The sequence below is a fragment of the Myiozetetes cayanensis genome, unplaced genomic scaffold (assembly GCF_022539395.1).
Source record: "Myiozetetes cayanensis isolate MyiCay16 unplaced genomic scaffold, myiCay2020 scf297, whole genome shotgun sequence".
Lineage (NCBI taxonomy): Eukaryota > Metazoa > Chordata > Aves > Passeriformes > Tyrannidae > Myiozetetes > Myiozetetes cayanensis.
This window is the reverse complement of record NW_026087518.1, coordinates 38,220-56,069: the sequence shown is the minus strand read 5'-3', so window position 1 is coordinate 56,069 and position 17,850 is coordinate 38,220. Positions and strand designations below refer to the sequence as shown.

Below are 17,850 nucleotides of genomic sequence, written 5' to 3'. Positions count from 1 at the left end.
GGGAATTGCTGGGGTCTCCATGGGGAGGGCGAGTGACCTCGAGGATCCCCCTCGGACCTTTAGGGGAGTTCCCAGTGGTCTCAGGGGGTTGAGACCCCCCACAGAGACCCCCAAGATCTTTTTTGGGGGTGGGGCCTGGGTGGGTTCTCACCCCTGGGGACTCCTTTGGGGGTTGTTGATCCCAGGGAACACCCCAATCTGGGGAGGTCTGGGGAGGTTGAAGACCCCTAAACCCCCTTTCCCCAGGAACACCACGAGGAGGATTTCTTCCTGTACATCGCCTACAGCGACGAGGCGTCTACGGAGCCTGACGCCCCCTCCCCAACCCGAAACACCTCCCCAGCTCCCGACCCCCTTTCCAAGCCCGCCCTCCCACGACCCCTCCCCAAATAAACGAGCCGGAGCCGCCTCAGCGCGCCGGAAGTGGGCGTGGTTTGTGGCGCCGCGCACGCGCAGGGAGAGGCCTCCTGCCGGGCGCGCCGAGGCCGGGGCGGGGGCTTGCGGGAGCGCGCGCCGGGGGCAGGGCTGGCGGGGGTTTGCCACAGGAGAGGGGCGGGGGTCTGAGAGGCGCGGGAGGGCGGAGCGCGCATGCGCCGTGCGGGACAGCGGGTGGGGCTTAAACGAACGTGGGCGGGGTTTGGAGAAGGGCAGGGGTTTGGGGCAGGGGCGGGGCCTGCGCGGGGCGGCGCGGAACGAGGCGGCACCGGACGGAGCCACCGCGGAGAGAGAAGGGGGCTGGGGAAGCCAAAGCGACCCCGGGGAGGGGGTGAAAACCGGAGCCATGGCCGAGCACAGGCACGGAGGTACCGGGGGAGAGCGTGGGGAGGGGGGAGAGAAGCGGGAATGGCGGCGGAATGGAGGGGTGGGGGACAGGAGCCGGTACCGGGACTTTGGGGGCTCAAACCTTCCCCCGGAGGTGGCAGCTTTGGAGCCCCCACAGTCCCAGTGCCTGGCGGAGGTTAGGGACACCGGGAGATGGGGGGGTTGGAGCCTTGGGACCCCCGGCGGTCCTGGCAGGGCTGGAATCCTGGGAATGTCGGGAATGGGGGGACTGGAGACCCCAGTACCGGCGGAGGCGGGTCTGGGGCCCAGGGTGCCAGGAGTGGGGGAAGCCGAAATTCCCGGGAATTGGGGGGTGGAACCCCCCGGAGTGCCGGGAATGGAGGGGCTGGAACCCCCCAGGGTGCCGGTACCGGCGGAGGGGGGGCTGGACAGGGAGCCGGTACCGGGAAAGGCTGGAGCCCTCGGGAATCCCGGGAAGGGCTGGAGCCCTTGGGAATCCCGCTCCGGGGAGTGAGGGGGGGGTTGGAGCTGTGAGACCCCTCCCGGTACCGGGAGAGAACGGAGCCCCCCGGGGGGGTAACACACCCCGGGAATGCCGGTACCGGGAGAGGGGGGGAGGAGCTGGAGCCCCCCGATCCCTGTCCTGGGGGGTGGGGAAGCTCCACGGTACCGGGAGGGGTTGGAGCCCCCCGATCCCTGTCCCGGGGGGGTTTGGAAGCCTCCCGGTACCGGGAGGAGCTGGAGTCCCCCGATCCCTGTCCTGGGGGCTGTGGAAGCCTCCCGGTACCGGGAGGGGTTGGAGCCCCCCAGATCGCTGTCCTGGGGGGGTTTGGAAGCCCCACGGTCCCGGTACCGGGGGGGGCTGGAGCCCCCAGATCGCTGTCCTGGGGGGTTTGGAAGCCCCACGGTCCCGGTCCCGGGGCGGGGGGGGATCCCGGTACGACGTGTTGGGGGGGGGTAAATCTGCCGGTCCCGGTATAACCCCCCCCCCCTTTTGCCCTCCCCCTCCAGAGCCGCTGCCGACCCTGAAAACGGAGACACAGGTGAGGGGGGGGCACCGGGGGGAGGGGACACCGGGGGGGCACCGGGAGGTACCGGGGGCACCGGCAGAGGAATCCCCTTTAATCCACCCTCCCCGCCTGGTTTAACTCCCAGGGAGCACCGGGCGGAGGTAAAGGCGGTTCTGGGGTGGTCTCGGTACCGTGTGCGGGGGGTTCCGGTACCGGGGGGGGAATTCCCGGTTCTTACCCCCCCCCCCCCCTTCCCGGTCCCGGCAGCCCCCCGAGAAGCGGCGGAGGACGATCGAGGACTTCAATAAGTTCTGCAGCTTCGTCTTGGCCTACGCCGGGTACATCCCGGCGGCCGCTGAGGTAAAACGGGGCGGGGGGGTCACCGGGAGTTACCAGGGGGCACCGGGAGGTACCGGAGGGGCACCGGGCGCGGTTTTAAAGCGGCGGGAGGTGGTTAAAGGAGGCGAGAGGGGTGCGGGAGGGTCTTGGCTCCCTGAATTCTCACGAAATCCCTCCTAAAACACCCCAAAAATCCCCTCCCCCTCCCGGGCCTCCCCCGTCCCGCCGCCGCCCCGGCAGCGCCGCCTGATTGACAGCTCGCCCTGCCCCGCCTCCTTCACCGCTCAACCAATCACCGCTCTTCTTTTGGCCTCGCCCCGCCCGCTCCCTGGCGGGGACCAATAGCGGCGCGGGGGGCGTGGCCGCGTCCCCCGAGGGGCCGCGGGGGGTGATGGGAGCTGTAGGCGCGGGCTGTTTCAGGACTACAAATCCCGGCGCGCTTTGCGCGGAGCCGCCATGTTGAGGCGGAGTGGGGGGGCTTTGGGGGATTTTGGGGCGATTTGGGGAGTTTGTGGGGGTCTTTATGTTGGATGGGGGGGTTGGAGGGATTCAAAGGTTCTGAGGGAGACTTTGGGGGGAATTTTTAATGTTCCAGCATGATTTTATGGGGGATTTGGGGGGATCTGGGAGTAATTTGGGGGGGTTAAAGAGGATTTGAGGGTTCTGGGCGGGACCTGGAAATTTTAAGATTCTAGGGATGATTGGGGGGATTTCGGGGTTCGGGGAGGAATTCTGGGTGGTTTTTGAGGGTTTTTAGAGAGCATCTGAGAGTTCTGGGCAGGACATGGGGGAATTTTAAGGCTCTAGGAACGATTTGAAGGTTTTGGGGGTAATTTTGGGTGGATTTTAAAGTTCGGGTGGGGGGATTTAGGGTGTGTTTGAGCATATTGGGGGGGGGATTTTAGGTGGATTTGAGCGTTTTTGGAGGGCGGAATTGGGGTGGATTTGAAGGTTCTGGGTGGGGGGGTATGATTGGGGTGGATTTGAGCTGTTCCAGGGGCGATGGATTTAACGGTTCCGTGGGCGATTTGAGGGGGATTCTGAGGCCCTTCTGGGGGTTTTAGGGGTGGTTTGACCCGCTCTCACCCCCGTGTCTCCTCCCCAGGACCCCCCCTGGGCGTCGTCGGGCCCCAGCTCCCCGCAGGCCGAGGGGGGGGACGGCTGGGGCTCGGCCCCCGCGGCCCTGCGGACCATCGAGACCTTCGTGCGCAAGGCCAAGTCGTCCAAGCGGCGGGGGCTGGGCCCCCCCGAGAGCTCCCTGCTGGACAAGATGCGCCTCAAGGACTCCCTGTTCGACCTCCCCGCCCCCGCGCCCGCCGCCGCCGCCCCCCTCGGCCAGGACCCCCGCCCGCCTCCCGCCCGCCGGGACCCCCAGAGACGCCGCGGCCGCCGCAGCCGCCGGGGGCTCGAGGGAGCCGGGGGCGGCGCGAGGCGCCTGCGGCTCAAGAAGAGCAAGAAGAGGCGCTGGAAGAAGGGGACAGGGATGGGGGTCAGGGCCCGGGGGCCAGGGGTCTCCCAGCGAGACGGACTCGGAGGAGGGCCCCCTCGCCCCCCGCCGCCACCCCCGCCCCCGCTGCCCCCGAAGGGCCGGGGAGAGAAGCTGGGGGCCGTGAGGGGAGCGGTGCTGGGGGCTCGGGGGGCCAAGGAGGGCAGGGGGCAGGGGCAGCACCGAGACGAGCCGGGACGGCGGCGGGGACGGGAGCTCCAGCGAGGGGACACCAGGGTCATGGGCGAGGACATCATGGTGGAGTCGGGTGAGCCTCGGGGGGGGTTTGGGGGTCCTGGAGGGGGTCTGGGGGGTCCTGGAGGGGATTTGGGGGTCCTGGAGGGGGTTTGGGGGTCCTGGAGGGAGTCTGGAGGGAATGGGGAGGGGTTTGGGGGTCCTGGAGGGAATGGGAGGGGGTTTGGGGGTCCTGGAGGGGTTTGGGGGTCCTGGAGGGGTTTGGAGGGGAATGGGAGGGGGTTTGGGGGGTCCTGGAGGGGGTCTAGAGGGAATGGGAAGGGGTTTGGGGGGTCCAAGGGGGGTTTTGGCTTCTCTGAGGGTATTTTGAGGGGGTCCCGGGGCTTTGGGGGATTCCGTGGAGGACTTTGAACGACTCCCGGGGGGGTGGTTGGGATGTGAATTCAGGAGATTTGGGGTAACCCCAAGGTGGGGTTTGGGATGTGAATTCAGGAGATTTGGGGTGACCCCAGGGGAATGTTTGGGATGTGAATTCAGGAGATTTGGGGTGACCCCTGGAGGGTGTTTGGGATGTGAATTCAGGAGATTTGGGGTGACCCCAGGGTGGGTGTTTGGGATGTGAATTCAGGAGATTTGGGGTAACCCCTGGGGGTGTTTGGGATGTGAATTCAGGAGATTTGGGGTGACCCCAGGGTGGGTGTTTGGGATGTGAATTCAGGAGATTGGGGTGACCCCGGGAGGGCTCCTGAGAGCGGGGCAGCCCCCTCGCCGTTCCTGGGGTCCCCCTGAGCCCCGAATTGCCCTGCCCAGGTGACGACTCGTGGGATTTGATCACCTGCTACTGCCAGAAGCCGTTCGCGGGGCGGCCGATGATCGAGTGCAGCCAGTGCGGGACGTGGATCCACCTGTCCTGCGCCAAGGTCAAGAAGAACAACGTCCCCGACGTCTTCTACTGCCAAAAATGCAGGGAGGGGCCCCGCCGAGCCCCCCCCGGCACGCCCAGAGCAGGAGGGGGGGACTCCTAAAACAACCCCCTGCCCCCCGCCCCAAGAGTCACCTTTGACGGAGCCCCCCCTGCCTGGGGGGGTTGATTTTTGGGGGGGTGTCCATCCTAAAATGGGAGGAAGCCTCAAGAAATGAGGTTTTGGGCACCCTCCCCCCCCACCCTGGGTTTGGGGGTTTTGGGGTCCTCAAGCCCCCGAAGCCACGAGGTTTTTGGGGTCGCTCAGCCCTGAGATGGGGGTGGTTTTGGGGGGGCTCTTCACCCCTCACCCCCCCCTCCCCCAAAAGATAAGCGGTTCTGGGGTCCCTCGCCCCCAAAATGGGGGTGTTTGGGGGTCCTTCGGCCCCAGGGCAGGAGGTTTTGGGGTCCCTCATCTGCAGGACAGGAGGGTTTTGGGGTCCCTCTCCCCCTGGGTTATGAGATTTGGGGGGCCCTTCCCCCGAATCAGGAGGTCTTTGGGGTCTCCTCCACCCCCAGGATGGGAGGGTTTGGGGGTCCCTCACCCCCGACTGAGATTTGGGGTCCCCCCCTAAAATAGGGGGCTTTTGGGGGCCCCCTACCGAAATCATGAGGTTTTGGGGTCCCCCCCTCAAACCCCAGGACAGGACAGGAGGGTCCCTGTCTCCAGAGGAAGAGATTTAGGGACTCCCCCAAAATACAGGAGGAGGGCTGGGGGTCCCTTACCCCAGACTAAAGGGTTTGGGGGACCCCTCCCTAAGACAAGGGGGGTCCCTCCCCCCCCATCACGACGTTTTGGGGTCCCTCATCCCTGGTACAAGCTTTGGGGAGGGGGGGTTCCCCCTCTAAATCAAGGGGAGGGGGAGCATTTGGGGGTGTCCCCCCCCCGAGACCTGAGGTTTTGGAATCGAGTTTTTTCATGTGTGTTATTTTTCTAAACGTTCCCTGCGCCCCACTTTTTTTGGGGGGCCCCCCCTCTCCCCCCCTAAATTTGGGGGGTGTTCAGAGCATCATTGTGGTGGGAGGGGGGGGATCCCCGTTCTGGGCAGAGTCTGTCCCAGATGGGGAGGGGGGAGTTATGGGGTTTTTTTTGGGGAGGGTCCCCCCCATCTCCCTCAGGTGGAATTTGGGGGCCCCCCCCACACACACACCTTTTTTCCCCTTCCCCTTTTTGTTTGAAGGATAATATTTTGGATTTTGTGGGGCTGCAGCCCCCCCCTTGTAAATAAACGGCGCTGTTGCTTCGTACCGGGGAGGGGTCGTGTCTGTCTGTCCGTCTGGTGAAGAACCAGAACCCCACGAGGCCACCCTCGGCCCCCCCAAAATGGGAGGGGGAAAGGGGGAAAATGGGAGGGGAAAATGGGGGGAAACTGAGGGGAAAAAGGGGAGGAAACGTGAGGGGAAAAGGGTGGGAATTGTGAAGGAAATATGGTGGAAAATGTGAGGGGGGAAAAAGGGCGGGAAACGTGAGGGGGGAAAAAAGGGCGGGAAACGGGGAAAAAGGTGCCAAATGTGGAGTTGGGGGGAACAGACACCAAAGTATAAAAAAAAAGCATTAAACTTATATTTAGAAGCAAAAAAGGCGTTTAAACTGAGCAACATTTGCTTATTTCGAATATTTTCCGAGTTTGATCAGAATACTCACTTTTTACCTGCTCAAGCCACGCCCCCTCCCCGAGGCCACGCCCACCACCGCGTCACCATGGCGACGGAGGCGTGACCAGGCCTGGGGCTCAGTGCGCCCCCTGCCGGCACAAAGGGCCCTTCCCGCATCGTGCCTCATTAGCATAAATTAGCAAAATTAGCATAAATTCAAATTTGGGACTGGGCGGGGCTCACTACGTTTCCCATCGTGCCCCGCGAACGGGGGGGGGGGCGGTAAAAGCCCCTCCCCCGGGCCGTGACCTTGAGGGGAGGGGCCGGGGAACAGCCGGGGACACCCCCCCTCCGGGGCACTATCGCGACAGCGGCGACAGCGGCGACAGCGGCGACATGGCCGCCATGGGGCTGGCGATGGGGGCGGGGCTGCGGCTGCTCCGGAGGGTCCCGCCGGGGTGAGAAAGGGGGGAGGGAAGGGGGACACACCCACCCAAAATTGGGGGTCCTGGGACTGATGGGGGTCCCTGAGCTTGGGGGTCCCTGATTTTGGGAGATCCCACGAGCGGATTTGGGGGGTCCTGGAGGGGGTTCCGCGATTTTGGGAGGGCACGGGGAGGGGGTTCCTGAGGTCGGTCGGGGGTCTCAGGATTTTAGGGGGTTCGGGGAATCCTCGGAATTTGGGGGTCCCGGGACTTTGGGGAGGGGGTAGAATTTGGGGGTCCCAGGAGCGGAGATTTAAGAGGGTGCCGGGATTTTGGGGAGTTTTTGGGGTCCCTCCGGCTGTCCGGGGATCCCAGAACAGGAGGTGGGGGACACACCCGGAACTGGGATTTTTGGGGTCCCAGGGTTTTTGGGGCGGGTCCAGGGACTTTTGGGGAGGTCCCAGGGCTTGAGGGACCCCAGAATTTTGGGGGGGGCAGGGTCGGTGGGATTTTGGGGGTCCTTCTGAGACCACCCCCTTCCCTTGCACAGGCTCGGGGGTCCCGACTGCAGAGCACCCACCAGGCACAGGTAGGGACCCCAAAAACCCCCAAACTCCTCCCCGTGACGTCAGAACTGGGGCAAAGGTCACACAGTGGAAACTGGGGAAGGGTCAAAGGCAGGCGGGGGGAGGTTTGGAGGGGTGTCCTGGGAGGGGGTTTGGGGGATTCTGGGAGGGTTTGAAGGGTCCCCGAGGGATTTGGGGGTCCTGGGAGGGGTTTAGGGGATCTGGGGGAGTTTGAGGGGGTCCTTGGAGGTTTCTCAGGGGCTCTGTGGGAGTTGTTGGGGATTTTTGGGGGCATCTGGGGGTCTCACGATCTTTTGGGGGTCTCTGATGCTTTTTGGGAGTCTTTGATTTTTTGGGGGGATCTCTGAGGGTTTTTGGGGGTCTCTGCTGCTTTTTGGGGGGGGGTTTCTCTGATGGTTTTTTGGGGTCTCTCCCCTCCCCAGGCCGTCCTCCCCAAAACGGGGGCCCCGACGGCCACCGCGGCCCCCCCGAAACCTCAGGCAGGGCTGGAGGTGAGTTGGGGGGTCCCTGGGGGTCCCTGGGGGTCCGGGGGGGTTTGGGGTTGCCCCCAAAGCCCCCAACATCTCCCAATTGCCCCCCCAGGAGTCGAAATCCTTCGCTGTGGGGATGTTTTTGGGGCGTCTCAACACGGAGCAGGTTTTCCCCTACCCCTCAGGTGGGGGGGACCCCCGATATGGGGGGGTCCTTGGGGGGGTCACAGGATCGGGGGATCCAGGAGTGGGGGTTTTGGGGGTTCCAGAATTGGGATCTGGGGAGCTTTGGGGAGGGGTCTGAGGGGTTTTGGGGGGTCCTGGGGGAGGGGGTCCCAGAACCTGAGGAGGGAGGGGGGGTTGAGGGGTCCTGGGATTTCAGGGGGGGGTCCAGGATTGGGATTTGAGAAGGTTTGGGGGGGGCTCTCAGGGATTTTGGGGGTGTCCTTGGGATGGATCCCCCCTAATTCAGGGCTGCCCCCCCCATTTTGGGGGTGTCCTTGGGATGGGTCCCCCCTAATTCAGGGCTGCCCCCCCCATTTTGGGGGTGTCCCCTCCTGCAGTGCTGAGCGAGGAGCAGGAGCAGACCCTGCGGGAGCTCGTGGACCCCGTCAGCCGCTTCTTTGAGGTGAAAAAGGGGCTTTTTGGGGCTCCCACCCCACGGGGGGAGAGGGGTGGGGGTTCGGGGGACCCCCCCTGAGCCCCTCCTTCGTTTTCCAACCCCCCCCACCCCGGGCAGGAGGTGAACGACCCCTTCAAGAACGACGCCCTGGAGCGGGTGGAGGACGAGACCCTGCGGGGGCTCAAGGAATTGGGGGCCTTCGGGCTGCAGGTGCCCCCCGAGATGGGGGGGCTGGGGCTCAGCAACACACAGGTGAGGGGGGGGAACCCCCAGGACCCCCTAGGGACCCCCAAGCTGGGGACCCCCTTTGATCCCCCCGAGCTAGGGGGGCTGGGGCTCAGCAACACACAGGTGAGGGGGGGAACCCCCAGGACCTCCCCCAGGGACACCCCAGCACCCCCCTGAGCTGGGGGACCCCCTAAACCCCACCAGGACCCCCTTTTTGATCCCCTCCCCGGGGGCCCCCAGCCGAGCTTGGGGACCCCCCAGTGCCCCCAGTAACTCCCAGTCCCCCAGTACGCGCGGCTGGTGCAGATCGTGGGGCAGCACGACCTGGGCGTGGGGATCACGCTGGGAGCCCACCAGTCCATCGGCTTCAAGGGGCTGCTGCTCTACGGGACCCCCCAGCAGCGGCAGAAGTACCTGCCCCGCCTGGCCACCGGTATTGTCACCCCAAAAAACTCCCAAATTACCCTGAGATACCCCAAAATATCCCCAAAACACCCCCTGGGACCCCCCAGCAGCAGCAGAAGTACCTGCCCTGCCTATACCGGTACTGGCACCCCCAAAAAACCCCCAAATTACCCTGAGATACCCCCAAAATACCCCCTGGGACCCCCCAGCAGCGGCAGAAGTACCTGCCCCGCCTGGCCACCGGTACTGACACCCCAAAACACCCCAAATTACCCTGAAATAACCCCAAAATATCCCAAAACACCCCCTGGGACCCCCCAGCAGCGGCAGAAGTACCTGCCCCACCTGGCCACCGGTACTGGGACCCCCCAAAGCACCCCAAAATTACCCCAAAGTACCCCCAGAATACACTCTGGGTTTGGGGACCCCCATGGTGGGAATGGCAGGGCTGGGGGGGCTCTGGGGGTTCAGGGGACCCCCGGGGGGGGTGTCTGATGATTTTGGGGTGTCCCCCCTGTTTCAGGGGAGTGGATGGCCGCGTTCTGCCTGACGGAGCCGGGCAGGCTCGGGGGGCTCTGGGGGGGTGTCTCAGGATTTTGGGGTGTCCCCCCTGTTCCAGGGGAGTGGATGGCCGTGTTCTGCCTGACGGAGCCGGGCAGGCTCGGGGGGTTCTGGGGGGGGGTCTGATGATTTTGGGGTGTCCCCTCTGTTTCAGGGGAGTGGATGGCCGCGTTCTGCCTGACGGAGCCGGGCAGGCTCTGGGGGCTCTGGGGGGGGTGTCTCAGGATTTTGGGGTGTCCCCCCCGTTTCAGGGGAGTGGATGGCCGCGTTCTGCCTGACGGAGCCGGGCAGCGGCTCGGACGCCGCGTCCATCCGGACCCGCGCCACGCCCAGCCCATGTGGCACCTTCTACACCCTCGAGGGCACCAAGATCTGGATCAGGTGGGGGCCTCGGGGGGCTCCCGGGGGTCCCCAAAATCCTGATCCCTTCTAAAATGTCCCTGAACCCCCACCCCAGCAACGGGGGCCTGGCCGAGCTGTTCACCGTGTTCGCCAAGACCCCCATGCGGGACGAGGCCACCGGCGAGAGCAAGGACAAGATCACGGCCTTCATCGTCGAGAGGGGCTTCGGCGGCGTCACACAGTGAGAAACGGGGCACCCGGAGTCAGGGGGCACCCCAAAATCAGGGAGATGCACCCCAAAATTACTCCCAAAAGTGGGGGCCACCCTGGAATTTGGGAGGGGTCAGGGAGGGGGTGTTGAAGCCGCTCCGGGGTCTCCCAGGGTGAGGGGCTGAGGGGAGAGGGGGTTTGGGGGGCATTTGGGGGTGTCACCCAGTGAGTGGGGGGTGCCCCAAAAGAGGGAGAGGGAGCTCTGGGGGCCTTTTGGGGTGGGTTCTGGGCTCAGAGTGCTTTTGGGGGGTCCCGGGGGGTTCCCCTGTGGTGCGGGGTGTCGGGGTGGCCCCGCCGGGTTTTGGGGTGCCCTGATCCCCCCCCATGTTGGCCCCCCCAGCGGCCCCCCCGAGAAGAAGTTGGGCATCCGGGCGTCCAACACGACCTCGGTTCACTTTGACGGCGTTCGAGTCCCGGCCGAGAACGTGCTGGGACCGCCCGGGGGAGGCTTCAAGGTGGCCATGAACATCCTCAACAACGGCCGCTTCGGCATGGCCGCCGCCATGGCCGGCACCATGAGGGGCCTCATCGGCGCTGCTGTGAGTCACCCCCAAATTTGGGGCACCCCAAACCCCTCAGGACCCCCAAAACCCACCCTGTGATCCACAGACCCTAAAAACCCCCAAGACCCCAAAACACCCCCTCAGCCATGGCCGGCACCATGAGGGGCCTCATTGGCATTGCAGTGAGTCACCCCCAAATTTGGGGCGCCCCAAAACACCCCAGCACCCCAAAACACCCCCTCAGCCATGGCCGGCACCATGAGGGGCCTCATCGGCGCTGCTGTGAGTCACCCCCAAATTTGGGGCACCCCAAAACACCCCAGGACCTCCCTGGGACCCACAGACCCCAAAACCCCCCAGCACCCCAAAACACCCCCTCAGCCACGGCTGGCACCATGAGGGTCTTCATCAGCGCTGCTGTGAATCAGCCCCAAATTTGGGGCACCCCAAAACACCCCCGGGACTCCCAGAACTCCTCCATGACCCCCAAAACTTCCCCCAAATCCCACTGGGACCTCAACCTCTCCCCAGGATTCTCAAATACCCCCAAACACCCCATGGGACCCCCCCAATCTCCTTTCTGTGCTCCCTCCCCGTTTTCTTAGACCCCCCAAGATTTGAGGATCCCCCTCCCCAAATTTTGGGGTCCCCCCCAAATATGAGGGCCCCAAATGTACCCAAACTCCCCCAAAACACCCACAAACCTCCACCCCCCCTCCCACCTCAATCTCTCTCCTCTCCTCCTGCCTCCTTTCCTGATCTCCCCCCCCCCAAATTCTGGGCACCTCTCCCCGATTTTGAGGACCCCCCCCCCAAATTTCCTCCCTTCCTCCCCTCAGGTCTCCCACGCCACCGACCGCACCCAGTTTGGGGCCAAAATCCACCAGTTCGGGGCCATCCAGGAGAAGCTGGCGCGGATGGCTCTGCTCCAGTACGTCACTGAGGTACTTTGGCATCTGGGGGGGTCCCGGGGAGGGTCCCCAAAATTTGGGGCCGCCCCTAAACCCCCCTTTTTTGTGTTTCCCCCCCCCAAAGTCGATGGCTTACATGATCAGCGCCAACATGGACCGGGGGGACCCCGACTTCCAGATCGAGGCGGCCATCAGCAAGATCTTTGGCTCGGTGGGGATTGGGGCAGGGGGCCCCCGACACCCCCGGGGGGATCCCCAAAATCGGGAGGGGTCCCTAAAATTCGGGGGGGACCCCAAAACCCCTGACCTCCCCCCCCAAACCCCTGCAGGAATCCCTCCAAAATCTCGAAAAATCCGGGTGATTCCCAACCCCAGGGGCATCCCTAAAACATGGGGGGATGGGGGGGGGGTCCCTCAGGTTTTGGGGACCCCCCTGTGGGATTTTGGGGTGTGGGGACCCCCAGAATTCCCGAATTTTTCCCCTCAGGAAGCGGCCTGGGAAGTGGCCGACGAGTGTATCCAGGTGATGGGCGGGATGGGCTTCATGAGGGTGAGTTTTTACGGGGGGTCCCCGGGGTTTTGGGGACCCCCAGATTTTGGGGGGACCCGTCTGAGTGTCGGGGAACTCCCCTGGGATCAGGGCACTCCCTGGGGATTGGGAATTCCCTGGATTTTGGGGGTTATTTGGTGGGTTTTGGGGTGGAATTCCTGTGTTTTGGGGCAGATTTTGTGGTTTTTTGGGGTTTTGGGTCCCTTCCCCATATTTTGGGGTCCCCTTCAGATTTCAAGGACCCTCTCTGGGATGGGGGAGACCTCCTGAGAGTTGGGAATTCCCTGGGTTTTGGGGGGGGGATTTCCCACATTTTTGGGGCGTTTCTTGGGGTTTTTTTGGGCCCCCTCCCGGTTTTGGGGACCCCCCGATTTGGGGGTGACGCCGCTTTTGGGGTCCCCCAGGAGCCGGGGGTGGAGCGGGTCCTGCGGGACCTGCGGATTTTCCGCATCTTCGAGGGCACCAACGACATCCTGAGGCTCTTCGTGGCCCTGCAGGGCTTCCAGGTGGGACTGGGGGGCACTGGGAGCGACTGGGATGTGATCCTGGGGGTCCCAGGGGGTTGTTGTGGGTCTAAAGAGGGGATCTGGGGGACTCTCACGTTTTGTGCCATTTCCCCTCACGTTTCCCGCCATTTTCCCCTCACGTTTCTCCCCCTTTTCCCCCTCACGTTTCCCGCCCTTTTCCCCTCACATTTCCCGCCATTTTCCCCTCACGTTTCTCCCCCTTTTTCCCCTCACGTTTCCCGCCCTTTTCCCCTCACGTTTCCCGCCCTTTTCCCCCTCACGTTTCCCGCCCTTTTCCCCCTCACGTTTCCCGTCATTTTCCCCTCGCGTTTCTCACCGTTTTTCTCCTCGTGTTTCTCGCCGTTTTTCTCTGGATTGGGAGGGGATTGTGGGGCACTGGGAGGGGATTGAGGGGAACTGGGAGGGGATTGAGAATGACTGGGAGGGACTGGAAGGGGATGGGAGGGCACTGGGAGGGAATTGGGAGGGACTAGAAGAGACTGGGAGGGACTGGAAGCACTGGGAGGGGACTGGGGACAGTCCCATATTTGGGGGTCCCCCTGACCCCCCCTTTGTTCCCTCCCAAACACAGACCCTGGGGGTGCAGCTGAGGGGGGTCCAGGCGGCCCTGAAGAACCCCCTGGGCAATGTGGGGGTCCTGACGGGGGAGGTCACCCGCAGGCTCCGCAGGTACAGGGACCCCCGGGACCCCCAACCCTTCCCCAAAAACCCCCCCAAAACCCCCTTGAGACCCCTAAACCCCACCTAAAATCCCTGATCTCCAAAACTCCTCTGAGACTCACTAAAAACTCCCCAACCCCACCCCAAAGCCCCCTGAGACCCCAAAATCCACCTGAGAACCCCCAAACCTGCCCTCCCAAATCCCTCCCCCTATAATCCCTGACCCCCAACCCCACCCCAAGACTCCCCGAAATCTTTGGGGGTCACTTTGGAGGGGCTGATTTTTGGGGCGTTGTTTTTGGGGGGATTGATTTTTGGGGCGTGATTTGGGGTTTGATTTTTGGGGGGCTGATTTTTGGGGCTTTGATTCTGTGGGGCAATTTCGGGGCTGATTTTGGGGCGTTGTTTTTGGGGGGATTGATATTTGGGGTGTGATTTTTGGGGGGCTGATTTTGGGGCTTTGATTCTGTGGGGCAATTTCGGGGGCTGATTTTTGGGGTGCCCCCCCAGGAAGGCCGGGCTGGGCTCGGGGCTCTCCCTGCAGCACCTCGTGCACCCCGACCTGAAGGACAGCGCCCAGCAGGTGAGGAGGGGAGGGGGGGGAGCTTTGGGACCCCCAAAATCCCCCAAATTTTGGGGTGCTGGGGGCAGGAGTGACCCCCGTGCCCCCCCAGACGATGCAGTGCCTGGAGCTGTTCGCCGAGACGGCCGACGCGCTGCTGCTCAAGCACGGCAAGAGGATCGTGGGTGCGCCTGGGGGGGCCCAGAATTATTGGGGGGGTCCCCAAATACTGGGGGGGGGTCAGGAGGGGTCAGGAGACCCCCTGATGTGGGGATTGGGGTGGTTTGGGGGACTTTGGGGTATTTTTCATCGTTGGAGGGTTTGGGGTCGGTTTGGGGGGTCCCCAAAGCGCTGGGAGGTCCCAGGGTGGGATTTGGGGGGGTCCCAGGTCAGATTTTAGGGGTCCCTGATGGAATTTGGGGGGTCCTGGATGGGATTTTTGGGGGGTCCCAGGGTGGATTTGGGGATCCGGGTCAGATTTGGGGCATTCCTGGGTGGAGTTTGGGGGTTCCGGGGGTTTTCAGGGGGCTGAGTTCAATTTCAGGGGTCTCACCCCCAAATTTCATCCCCCAAAAGACGAGCAGTTCGCCCTCAAGCGCGTGGCCGACGCCGCCATCGACATCTACGCCATGGCCGTGGTGCTGTCCCGGTACGAGGGGGGGCCCTGGGGGCTTTGGGAATTTGGGGACTCCCCGAATTTGGGGGCTCCCAGGTCCCCTGACCCCCTGTGCCCCCCCAGGGCCTCGAGGTCGCTGAGCTCGGGGGTCCCCACGGCCCAGCACGAGCGGCTGCTCGCCAGTACCTGGTGCCAGCAGGTGGGGGCTCCTGGGGGCTCTTGGGGGGTTTTGGGGAGGTCCGGGGGAGGCTGGGAGGGATTGGGGGAGTTTAGAGAGGATTTGTGGGGGTCTGGGGAGGGGTTGGGGGCATTTAGGTTGGGCCTGGGGGGTTTGAGGGGATCTGGGGGTCCTTGGTGGGGAGCTGGGAGGGATTGGGGGGGCTCTGGACAGATTGGGGGGTTTGGGGTGGTCTGGGAGGCACCAAATGGATTTTGGGGGTACTGGGGAGGTGTTGGGGTGTTTTGGGGGTCGTTGAGGGTTTTGAGGAGAAATTATGGGGTCTTTGGAAGGGACTGGGGGGGTTTTGAGGGGTCTTCGGGGGTTCCGGGGGGGGGATCTGGGAGAGGTTTTAGGGGGTCTTGGGGGGTTTTGAGGGGTTTTGGGGCTCCCTGGGGGGGCTTTGGGGTCCAGGTGGATGTGGGAGAATTAGGAGGGTATTTGGGGGTTTTTGGGGTGTCCTGGCCCCCGTGTGCCCCCCCCCCAGGCCCACGAGCGGGTTTTGGGGTCCCTTCGGCCTCTTCCCGGACGGAACTTCCGGAGCCTTCGGGACCTGGCGGGGGCCGTGGTGGAGAGCGGGGGGGTCGTGGTGCCCACCCCCCTGGGGTTCTGAGACCCCAAAACCCCCTGGGCTTCTGAGACCCCAAAAACATCCCCCAAAACCCCCCTGGGGTTCTGAGACCCCACAAATACCCCCAAAACCCCCCTGGGGTTCTGAGACCCCAAAAACCCCCCCAAAACCCCCCTGGGGTTCTGAGACCCCAAAAACACCCCAAAAACACCCCTGGGGTTCTGAGACCCCAACCCCCAAAACCCCCTGGGGTTCTGAGACCCCAAAACATCCCCCAAAATGCCCCTGGGATTCTGAGCCCCCAAAAACCCCCCCAAAAACCCCCTGGATTCTGAGACCCCAAAAACCCTCCTGGGATTCTGAGACCCCCAAAACACTCCCCCAAACCCCCTCAGATTCTGAGACTCCCCAAAGCCCCCAGACCCCAAACCCCCAGACCCCAACTCTTTCCCCTGGCCCCAAATTAACCTTTTTTTGGGGAGTCTCTTCCTCATTTTGGGAGCTTCTCCCTTAATCTGGGGGGGATCTCCTTAATTTAAGGGAGGGGGTGTCTCCCTAATTTTGGGGGGTTCTGCCTTAATTTTCGGGAAGGGGTCTCCTTAATATTTTGGGGGCATCTCCTAATTTTTGGGGGTTCTGCCTTAATTTTTTGGGGAGTCTCTCCTCTCCCCCGTTCCCAAAGCTTTGCCTCAATAAAGGGTGTCCGAGCCCCCCGTGTCCCGGATTTTGGGGGTTCTCCTGGGGACTCCATTTCCGCCATGCCCCGGGCAGGGGAGTCATGGGGGGGCGTGGGGGTCACAGGGGGCGAGGGGTCTCCCCAAATCCCCGCCTAAGCCGGGGCTGAGCCGGGATTAGCCCGGCCATGGCGCTGGCACGGAGGGTGAGTTGGGGGGTCCGGGGGCTCCGGGGGGCTCCGAGGGGTCCGGGGGCTGGGGGTCCCCGGGGTCCCTCACTCGGTTTGGGGGCCCCGACTCGGTTTGGGGGGTTTAAGGGGGGCAAAGGGGGATGTGCCCCAAACTGGGGACTGGGGAGGGGTTGGGGAGGGGGGATCCTGGACTCTTTTTGAGGGTCCCAGGGTTGGTCCGGGGGGTCCCTGACCCCATTTGGGGGGTCCCTGACCCGACTTGGGGGTGGTTAGTGGGGTCCTGGACTCATTTTTGGGGGTCCCCAAGTCCGTTCGGGGGTCCTCGGTCCAAACTCGTGGGGGGTCTCAGGGTGGGTTTTTGGGGTCCCAGGTCCAGTTTTGAGGGTCCCCGACCCCCTTTTGGGGGTCCCTGACCCGGTTTGGGGGGTCCCAGGGGTGGTTTGAGGGTCCCTGACCCGTTTCGGGATCCCTGACTCATTTTGAGGGTCCTGACCCGTTTTGGTGGTCCCCGACCCCATTTGGGGGTCCCTGACCCGTTTTCGGGGTCCCCGCCCCGATTTTGGGGTGGCAGGGGCGGGGGCGCGGCAGCTGCTGGAGGAGCGCTGGGACCCCCGGCTCCGGGCGCAGCAGCTTTGGGGGTCCTGCAGAGCCCCTGTTCCAGGCCCTGCTCGGTACGGGGGAGCAATTTGGGGGCTGGGGAGGGGCTTGTGGGGGGTGGGGGATTTTGGAGGGGGTTGGGGGATTTGGGGGAAATTGGGGGTTTGGGGGAGCTGGGGGTGGGGGGTTTGGGGGGAGTTTGGGGGCTGGGGGAGGATTTTAGGGGTGCTGAGGGTTGTTGAGGAGGAATTTGGGAGGGGTACGGGGGAACGGAGAGGGGTTGGGGTCGAGATGGGGAAATTGGGGAGGGTTTTCGGGGGGATTTGGGGGTTCGGGGGATTTGGGGGTCCAGGGGGTCACACGCCCCTGCCCCCTCACCCCCCCAGACATCCAGGAGAGCTACGAGGCGACGGTGACCGAGGCGACCCCCAACCCCCTGGCTCAGGGTAACCTGGACCCCCCAAAATTCCCCTGGGACCCCCTGGACCCCCGACCCCCGGCTCAGGGAAACGCGGGACCCCCAAAAAAAAAAAAACTCAGGACCCCCAGAACTGCCCCAAGACCCCTGGGACCCCCCTCCGAGACCCCTCTGACCTCCCCTGCGACCCCCCAGCCCCTCCTTCCCTCGCTTTGCCCCCTCAGAGCCCCCCAAAGACCCCCAGAGCTCCCCGACCCCCTGACCCCTCAGGGATTCCGAGACCCCCAGGACCCCCTCAAAACCCCCTCTGGGCCCCCAGGACCGCCCAGGACTCCCCCAGGGACCCCGAGACCCCCACCAGGATCCCCAGGACCCCCCCTGAGACCCCAAGCCCCTCCCTCTCCTCTGCCCCTCCCCAGGACCCCGAAGCCCCTCCCCTCCCCTTGGCCCCGCCCCTCCCAGTGCCGCCCCTCCCCCGCGCCGCCGCCCGCTGCCATCGCGTCCCCCCGGTCCCGAACCCCCGGATCCCCCCAAAATCCCACCGGATCCCCCGAAACCCCAAAAATCCCCAAA

The 17,850-nt window shown here is 64.2% G+C and overlaps 2 protein-coding genes across 5 annotated transcripts; both read left to right on the top strand.

The window, feature by feature from the left end:
- The first annotated feature begins 781 nt into the window (after positions 1 to 781).
- On the top strand, positions 782 to 6,022 carry PHF23 (PHD finger protein 23). The gene is given in 8 exon segments (XM_050323289.1): positions 782 to 803; positions 1,093 to 1,173; positions 1,789 to 1,826; positions 2,061 to 2,153; positions 3,238 to 3,792; positions 3,794 to 3,844; positions 3,847 to 3,886; positions 4,624 to 6,022. Coding segments are annotated over 8 exon segments (1,095 nt in total). The 3' UTR covers positions 4,839 to 6,022.
- Positions 6,023 to 7,352: 1,330 nt separating this feature from the next.
- Positions 7,353 to 15,630, top strand: ACADVL (acyl-CoA dehydrogenase very long chain). Of its 4 annotated transcripts, none has more exons than XM_050323285.1 (20): positions 7,353 to 7,384; positions 7,805 to 7,873; positions 7,965 to 8,037; positions 8,416 to 8,480; positions 8,592 to 8,726; positions 8,991 to 9,135; positions 9,920 to 10,049; positions 10,126 to 10,251; positions 10,621 to 10,819; positions 11,623 to 11,727; positions 11,819 to 11,905; positions 12,182 to 12,244; positions 12,649 to 12,750; positions 13,343 to 13,440; positions 13,942 to 14,014; positions 14,106 to 14,178; positions 14,570 to 14,642; positions 14,733 to 14,808; positions 15,314 to 15,449; positions 15,555 to 15,630. In XM_050323285.1, exons 3-19 carry the CDS (start codon positions 7,989 to 7,991, stop codon positions 15,437 to 15,439), a joined length of 1,725 nt encoding a protein of 574 aa, XP_050179242.1. In that variant the 5' UTR covers positions 7,353 to 7,384; positions 7,805 to 7,873; positions 7,965 to 7,988; the 3' UTR covers positions 15,440 to 15,449; positions 15,555 to 15,630. The 4 variants fall into 4 exon arrangements, with proteins under 4 accessions (XP_050179242.1, XP_050179241.1, XP_050179243.1 ...); XM_050323284.1 differs by having other exon boundaries at positions 15,314 to 15,453; positions 15,520 to 15,601; XM_050323286.1 differs by having other exon boundaries at positions 15,314 to 15,454; positions 15,560 to 15,577.
- The last annotated feature ends 2,220 nt before the right edge of the window (positions 15,631 to 17,850 follow it).